Source organism: Danio aesculapii, chromosome 20 (assembly GCF_903798145.1).
Source record: "Danio aesculapii chromosome 20, fDanAes4.1, whole genome shotgun sequence".
Taxonomy (NCBI): domain Eukaryota; kingdom Metazoa; phylum Chordata; class Actinopteri; order Cypriniformes; family Danionidae; genus Danio; species Danio aesculapii.
The window spans coordinates 6,640,552-6,649,479 of NC_079454.1; the positions used below are offsets into that span (position 1 = coordinate 6,640,552).

The following is an 8,928-nucleotide window of genomic DNA, read 5'->3' on the forward strand; positions in this document are numbered from 1 at the left end:
TATTATTTATATATATACATAATAATAATGTTATGTTAAAAGTTGATGTTCATCAGCCAGGGAAGTGAGCAGCCATATTCTGCAACACCCAGGGAGCAACTAGGGTTAAGTAACTTGCTCGGTGGCAGCTCAGTCACAGTGAAAGAGTGTGCTAATCAATTACTTACCCCGCTAACAGCATTCTTATCTGTACAGGAAATCGAACCTGTAACCATTAAGCTAGAAGTCCAACTGTCTTTCCATCAAGAGCCCACAATGTGGCTGGAGTCAGAGCAAATGCCAGAGGCCTTCCATTGTTCCCAAGGCCAAGCTCATTGCGTCAATTGATGTGCAAGACCCTGTACCTACATCTGTCATTAAAAGGCATTATTGTGTAGTATCATGGCATGATTTATACCCCTTTCCAGTTATGTCACTGAAGGTGAGCTATGTCAGGTTCCCAAATATAAATTTGGTTGTGTGGTAAACACCTCTTCCGTGAGCCTCCAATTTCCACTTAAGGCCCAGGATACTGATTTCGAACCAAATCTATTGACAACAAAGTTCTTTTTAAGTTTGTTCAGCAGTTTGGAACAGTTTACCAAAGCAAACTTTTTGGGGGAGTTCCTTTGTTTCAAAACCTTTGAGCTACCATTTTTCTCTGATGATTACACAATTGGTGAATGTGTCACGAAGCTCCATCTTCTTGGACGTGCTTCGTATTCTTACAGTTCATAATCAGACTGGAGAAAAACATCCAGCACAGCAACACAAAATTAGCAACATGAATACATTGGAGGGTCAAGAAGCAGAACTGGTACAGATGTATTCGCACCTGTACTATCACACCATACGAGAAGCACAACTGCGATGTGCCACCTCTGATAAAGTTCTTGTTGTGTTTAGCAGTAGGCTACTCAAGCAGCATGACACAGTTAGAACTCTGCCTACTGCTACGGCATGGCATCCAAAGGTTTGGAAGCAGTATACCATCACTCAGCCTTTTCAAACATCTTTTTGCCCTCAAACAAAAAACAAAACAAGTTTCTTTGAAGTAAACCAGGGCCTTATTTCTATCTTGGTTCCTGTTTCATTTGTCCAGTTTCAAATCTCTGTCATGAATAATCCTGCCCAGCCTCCTCTCTGTCTGGAGTTCTGCTGCCTCATTTCTGCCATCTTCCTTAAGCCCCTCAGGTCATTTTCCTGTTGCTCCACTTTGCTGTTCAGACTTGCCATGGGCTTTCTAAGCATCAGCTCTGCCTCAGTCAGTGGATTCCTCAGCGTGGCTTTGATCTTCTGATCCCGGGACTCCACGCCCATAGGCTTCATTGTCCTTTTGTCATCACCTTCATCTATTATCATTCTAGGGACACCTTGGGTCTCAGCCTGAGGCCATGTCCATAGATAACACCTGCTACTAACATGCCCATTGCAGAGCCAGTGCCAGCCACTATGGAGCCCAAACTCACTGACCCACTGACTCACTGACTTACGTCTTACCCATAAAGCCATTCCCCTGCTGGTTTGGTCCAACATGTTGCATTGCTCTGTAAAATTGCCTATCTCTAAACACTCTTCAATTCAGTCCAGTTCCCTGTCCCAGACCCACTGGTTCTCCTCTGCATGATAAGTCACTTGGTACCATTCTTTTGCCATGCTCTCTTACTCCTTTCTGCATTTACTTCTTTTCTTGCTCATCATCCTCTGACTCATTGGCTACCCTGATCACTCCTTAGCCTCCTGGTCCACCAATCTTCCCCTGCCCACAATCTTCACTGGCATGATCATGGTCTACAGAGCTACCGTTGTCATTAGGGTTTGTCTTGTGAGTTCCAATCTTGATGCTCCTTTAAACCAGGCAAAATGCGACCTGGAACATTGATCTTCCTGCTCCCGTGTAATCTGTCATCCATCTGTAGGTTTTGCCTTCACCAGGGTCCCTCGTCTATCCAGGCCATCCTTGGTTTGGGGCTCCACCTAGGTCTCTGCTCCAACTAGTCATCTAAACCCCAGATCCTTGTCTGCCCTTATTTTAAATGTACTGATAAAAATTACATTTAGTTTAATTATATTATTTTGATTGGTACTTAAGGCATTTGGCAGAATCCATGTGTATATTTTGCATGTGATTATCAAGACTGTGACCATGAGATGTAGCGAAAAGGCAAACACCTAAAATTATATGTCAGCATTTTCTAAATGAACATTGACCAGTCAAAATGACAGGAACCTCCGCCCCTTTTACAACCCTACAAGGGGAGTGGTGAGTGTTAATATTTCTCTGAAGTGACCATCATACATTAATTTCTTCACTCACAGCTTCAACAGTTGGTAAGATACAATGCAACAAACTTTGCATTTACACAAATGTAACTAAAGTTTGCTAAACTCTATGTTACTAAATTGTTGCATTGTTTTTAAATTATGTGTTATTTTATCTGGATGTTTTTATGTTGCAGATAATTGTGTGTACTAACTATCAGTACTTTATCATGTCAACTGTAATATACATTCCCACATGTGTTGACCTAGGGATGACGCAGCAGTGTTTCAAAAGGATTGCAATAACAAAGCCATATGGCTACAACGATTGGTGGCGCATATCTACGGTGTAGTTCATTCATTACCTAAAGAATTACATAAGATACATAGACCTTAACCTTTCTTAGGTTCTCGACAGAAAGAACTGTGCAAATTTGTTTTGAATGTGCGCTTAAAATTGTACATTAAAAATATTGTACATAAAGATAACAAAAATAAGGAAATAAAAAGCACCTTAAAATTAATATATTTATATAATGTAAAAATCATTTTGGGTTAGTATTTCTTCTCAATTTGTTTTAATTGCAACATGAATACTATTGTGGTAAATATATTCAAATCCAGAACACAGCATTTAATAAATGTTTTGGTTGCACATAGATCTGTCTCTCCACTTACCTTGGTTGCACCACAAGTAACAATAGCCATATAAAACCTAATCATTTATTACTACAATTAACTGTTGCCATGGTAAGCTATAAACTCTATTCAATAAAACAATAATAATGATATATTTCATTATTTATTACCGTCTCAAGCACCAGCCTAAAATCTGACGGTTGTGGATTATCATGGCTAAACGTGTTGCTATTATTGGAGGAGGAACCTCTGGACTGGCCTGCATCAAATGCTGTCTGGATGAAGGGCTGGAGCCTGTGTGTTTTGAGACCAGTGATGATATTGGAGGACTTTGGAGGTTTAAGGTAAGATTTTCCACATGACTGAGCCTATTAAACTTGTGCATATAATAAAAGGAAGAGGGTTCAGCAATGAACCCTGAGGAATACCTCATTACACAAAACTAGAGATAACCTGATCCAGTTCCCATCCTGCCTTTGCATCTAAGGAAAATCCAGATCCCGACCGAGCCAGCATCTACCACTCACTGATTATTAACACTTCGAAGGAGATGATGTGCTACAGTGATTACCCAATCCCAGCTCATTTCCCAAACTACATGCACAACTCCCTCATCATGGAATACTTCCGCATGTACGCTGAACACTTCCAGCTTAAACGGCATATTCGTTTCCAGGTCAGAACTGAAAATTATTATTGCACATTAAAAGGAGTGAACTTATGAATATATATCTTAGCTTAGAATTGTTTTAAGTGGCAGACATTCACAAGTCATGTTTTGTGCTTCTCAGACCAGAGTCCTTCATGTCACACCGAGGCCAGACTTCCCTCACTCTGGACAGTGGGATGTAGAGACCGAATCTAAGGATGGTCAAAGAAAGAAGCAGGTGTTTGATGCTGTGATGGTCTGCACTGGTCACCACTGTCACCCCCACCTTCCTCTAAAAGACTTTCCAGGTGCGGTGACGAATAAGGCAAACAGTCTGTGTGCAAAGTACAGCAACGTTAAGTCAATAAAACTCAAGAGTGGACACCCATAGTAAACTAAAGAAATTATCACAAGAATAGAAAATGATTGGTGCCATAAGTGATAATGGGCAGATCTGACAGAATTTACTTTGTTTTCAGTGAAATATAATGAACTCAATTGGCATCTGTTTTAGTCAATTAAGAAGTAATTGGGTTTTGACATAACTCTTAAAAATGGGCTCACATGCTCTTGTTTCCACTGATCATCCTTGATATGCACACACAGAATTGAACGAAAATCAAATTCTAAATTCCACACCACTGCTTGGTGCATTAAATCTGCTACATTATTTTCTTCTACTCTTATTGTTGATGTTGCTGGAGTATGCTAACAGACATTTTGATGTGATATTTGCTGCTGCATGAATAGACAGGTGGAACTAGGGGAGATGGGGGTCTCTGAGGTATGCTGATAGAAAGAGCAAAGGCCAATGAGCTTCAGCCATATAATGAATGTTGGAATTGCAAACAGATTTAATGCTAAGGGCCCATGAGTCATAGATAAAATAGTCATATGTGTATATCTCTCTTTCATAATGGTGGACACTTATTCCAATTTTCTTTTTAGGAATAGACAAATTTAAGGGGAAATTCCTTCACAGCCGTGACTACAAAAACCCAGAAGACTGGCGAGGGAAGAGGGCAGTTGTGATTGGCATTGGCAACTCCGGAGGAGATATTGCTGTGGAGTTGAGCAGAATGGCCAAACAGGTAATAAGCTTGACTTACATTATAGATTATAGATATATATGATGTGAGGGTAGGCAAAGCAGAAGATCACTTCTGAAGGACCACCACGATGGAGCAAGTAGGGAAGATCACTTCTCTGTGGATGAAGACCACTGAGGCAGAGTCATGGACAGAAGAGAGCTCTGGAGTGGAGTCACAGTAACAGGCTTTGGAGCAGGGGTCACCAACCCTGTTCCTGGAGAGCTACCTTCCTGGAAATTTCAGTTGCAACCCTGACCAAACACACCTGTCTGTAATTATCAAGTGCTGCTTCAGGCTCTAATTTATTGGTTCAGGTTTCTTTGATCAGTCTTGGAGCTGAATTTTGCAGAAAGGTAACTCTCTAGGACAGGGATGTCCAAAATTGGTCCTGGAGGACCGGTGTCCTGCAGATTTTAGGTCCAATATGCCTCAACACACCTGAAAGGATGTTTCTAGAATGTCTAGTAAGAGCTTGATTAGCTAGCCTAGACATGTCTGATTGGGGTTGGAACTAAACTTTGCAGGACAGCGGCCCTCCAGGACCAAGATTGGACACCCCGTTTGGTGACCCCTGCTCTGGAGGCTCAAAAGCAGCGGAGTAATGTGCTGTCCAGAAACACAGGAAGGCAATCCCCATAATGGGCAGAGCAGCAGAGAGAGACCCACTATATCTACAGAGTTTAGTTCCAACCTTGCTTTAAAACATTTACCTGTAGATTTCAAATGAGCCTGACGGACTGAATTGGTTTGAACAGGCATGCTTGCCTGCAGTTAAAGCAGTGGTCAAACTCAATTCCCGGAGGGCCACAGCTCTGCATAGTTTAGCTCCAACCACCTCCAAATCACACTTGCTTAATAGTCTCTAGTAGTCTTGAGCGCCTTGATTAGGTGGATCAGATGTGTTTAATTAGGGTTGGAGCAAAACTGTGGAGAGCTGCGGCCCTCCAGGGATTGAGTTTAAGACCTATGGATTAAAGTTAAACTTTGCAGAGCTGTGTACCTCCAGGAACTGAGTTTGACACCTGTGGTCTATGGCACTAGAGTGTGAAGGCTCAGTTGCACTTGAGCAAAAGCTCAGTGGAACTTGAGTGTATGGACTCTGCAACACTTCAAAGTAAGGACTCATGGGTCCCAAAACTTTTAACAATATAGTGAACTCTTATTTTATTTGTTTTAAGGATGGAAGCATCAACACTCATTCAATGCAATTATAATTGTGTGAAAAAGAAAAGGTTTTTCAATATTAGGTGTATGTCGCTTCGATTTCAGGTTTATCTGAGCACACGGAAGGGATCCTGGATACTCAATCGTGTGGGAGACAGTGGCGTTCCTTTTGATATGATAATTAATAACAGAGCAATAATGTGGTTTCTTGACTCGTTGCCTGTTAAATATCGTAACAAACTGGGAGAGAGTCGTCTCAATAAACGCTTTGACCACAAGCTCTATGGGCTGCAGCCTGAGCACAGGTACTGTGAATAGTGAAGAACAACATTCAGATCATGCTGGTTACAGTTAAAACAGCATATTGTCTTCTATTGCTGTCTTCAACATTGTGGTGAATATTTTTTTTATCTGGCAGAGTTTTCAGCCAACATCCCATGGTCAATGATGATTTGCCAAACCGGATCCTCTCTGGGACCGTCTCGGTCAAGCCCAATGTGCAGGAGTTTCGTGGATCTAGTGTGGTGTTTGAGGATGGCACTGTTGAGGATGACATTGATCTGGTGGTGTTTGCCACAGGCTACACTTTCTCATTCCCCTTCCTGTCTTCACATGTGATTCCTGTCTCCAACAACAAGGTATCCCTGTACAAATTTGTGTTTCCTCCAGCACTGGAGCGCTCAACTTTAGCAGTGATTGGTCTGATCCAGCCTTTGGGAGCCATTATGCCTATCTCTGAGATGCAAGCGCGTTGGGCCACACGTGTTTTTAAAGGTATCAAAGGTGTTCTTTCTCATAACTTAAAAAGAACCTTCAGTTTTGCGTGTAAATACATAAAAATGTAATTTTTTATGCTCACTAGGACTGTGTAAACTGCCTTCAATGAACGCTATGATGAAGGACATTAAAGCCAAAGAGCAAGCAATGACTCAAAGGTCCTTCACATTTGATATCACATGACTATATAACAACATTAACACGGTTTCTGGGGTTAAAATGTAATTTTACTGTATCCAAATGACTCTTGATCTTGCTTTCATACAGGTATGTGGCAGCCCAAAGGCACACCATCCAGGTGGACTACATCCCCTACATGGATGAGTTGGCTAAACAAGTGGGTGTTCGTCCTTCTATCATGAGGTTGCTGCTGACCGACCCAAGACTGGCTTTCAACATCATGTTTGGGCCCTGCACCCCATACCAGTTTCGCTTGCATGGACCAGGCCAGTGGGAAGGTGCACGTCAGGCCATCCTGACTCAGTGGGATCGAGTTGTGGAGCCTCTAAAAACACGCTGTACAAAGGAACCACAGTCACAGAGCTTCTCACATTCACTCGTATTCTCAGTGTCTGTAGCAGGGCTCCTGTCTGCTCTGTATTACAGCAGAGCCAGTCTGCAAACATTCATAGAAAACCCTTCAGCTTTATTTGACAGGATCAGGGGGCTTGTACCATTGCCAATGCCCACACAGTGATCATGTATCAGTCAGAAACATACTTTATGTGAAATTAACATTTCATCTTTCCATTCTAATAAACTTTACCAGTCTGTGTATGGGGCAGGGGAAAATAATGTGGGAAATTCTGTGAATTTGTTATTGTAATACTGATACTTTGATTTATCAGCTTTAACCTTTGAAAAGCAAATTGTGCATAATCTACATTTCACTGTAAAGCTGATTTCACACAAAGTTTGTGTATCAGCCTAATTATTTTAATTGATGTGTGGTTTTAACAAACCGACGTACACTGCAAAAAGATATTTCATTAAGTTAAATTATAGCTGTATGACTTCCAGTTATTATTGTAGTTGAAAATATTACAAATAATATTTCAATAAATATATTTGTTGCAATTCTTGTTGAATATTGAATGTATAAATGTACTTTTGTGGTAAAATACATGATTTTAGCAGTTGAGTATACTAAATTTTATCCAAATAGTATAAAAATTATTACTGTTATTATGTTTTGTTGTTGTTGTATTGAAAAAAAGAATAATAACTATTACAAATAAATCAAATAACAGCGAATCTTTGTTTTAATTTTAATGGATCAACATTCACAGTCTAAAATTAACTAAAAAGTGCTCTCTTTTAAATAACTTTAAAATAATAACAGAGCTGTGAAACATGCTCATTGTTTAATATAATAATAATAATATTATTATTATTATTAATCTTATATGTAAAATCTTTTCTATATAAACGTAAAACAGGAGTTACATTAATTTCTTCAAAGAAAAAGTCAATGTTTAACATGTAAGCATGTTTAACATATAGAGTTTTATCTTTAATATCAGTAAGTTTGTCTGAATTCTTGAAATTTTACTTTTATTCGTTTTAGATTCAGTGTTTTTGCAAACAAGTATTTTATTCATATTTTGAGGTTTGGAAAAGAGTTAATCGTGTAAGCTGTGCAAACATTAAACTTTACTTGTGTCTGTTCGGTTAACTTTGTTAACTGTAATCAGGCCTGCTCAAACTAAAGCTGAAAGAACATTATTATTACGTTCATTTTCATTCATTCATTTTCTTTTCAGCTTAGTCCGTATATTAATCTGGGGTCGCCAACTTATCCAGCATATGTTTTACGCAGCGGATGCCCTTCCAGCTGCAACCCATCACTGGGAAACACCCATACACTCATTCACAAACATACACGAATGACAATTTTTAGCTTACCCAATTCATGTTGTTTTCATGGCCGATAAAAACTAAACACTAAAGAAAACATACCTCTCATTTCATATTTTTTCCAGTCTTATTAGCCATTCCATTCAGTCTTGTTTATTACTTTTTTTATTGAAGCATATAACTGGAAGTGATTGCTTCAGTTCTCTAAAATGGAAGTTTCCCGAACCGGATGTACAATCCATAACTTAAAACGCATCCGAAAAAAGGCTGAATCTACATTAATAATTTGTTGTTATGCACACTCTGCAGTTTTTGTGTATAATTTTGTATTATCACGTTGTCCCAATAAAAATATCAGTGCCAGAGATTGAACAACCAGAGTGCTAAAAAGTACAAATGGCGCCATCTGCTGTGTCTAGGCCTTTCTTATGGCCTTTCCTCGGTCGCTGGCGCTACGCAGCGTCTGTACGTGTTGACGTCAGGCTCTCGTGGATTGGCGCTCTGCCATCT

General features: G+C 39.9%; 1 protein-coding gene across 2 annotated transcripts; it reads left to right on the top strand.

Annotated features, from left to right (window-relative positions):
- The first annotated feature begins 75 nt into the window (after positions 1-75).
- On the top strand, positions 76-7,642 carry LOC130247714 (flavin-containing monooxygenase 5-like). 2 transcript variants are annotated; one of them, XM_056481142.1, is made up of 9 exons: positions 76-2,310; positions 3,060-3,224; positions 3,368-3,556; positions 3,672-3,837; positions 4,478-4,620; positions 5,890-6,089; positions 6,203-6,558; positions 6,647-6,719; positions 6,829-7,642. In XM_056481142.1, the coding sequence occupies exons 2-9, from the start codon at positions 3,093-3,095 to the stop codon at positions 7,256-7,258; spliced, it is 1,689 nt and encodes a 562-aa protein (XP_056337117.1). In that variant the 5' UTR covers positions 76-2,310; positions 3,060-3,092; the 3' UTR covers positions 7,259-7,642. The 2 variants fall into 2 exon arrangements, with proteins under 2 accessions (XP_056337117.1, XP_056337118.1); XM_056481143.1 differs by lacking the exon at positions 76-2,310 and adding an exon at positions 2,401-2,588.
- The last annotated feature ends 1,286 nt before the right edge of the window (positions 7,643-8,928 follow it).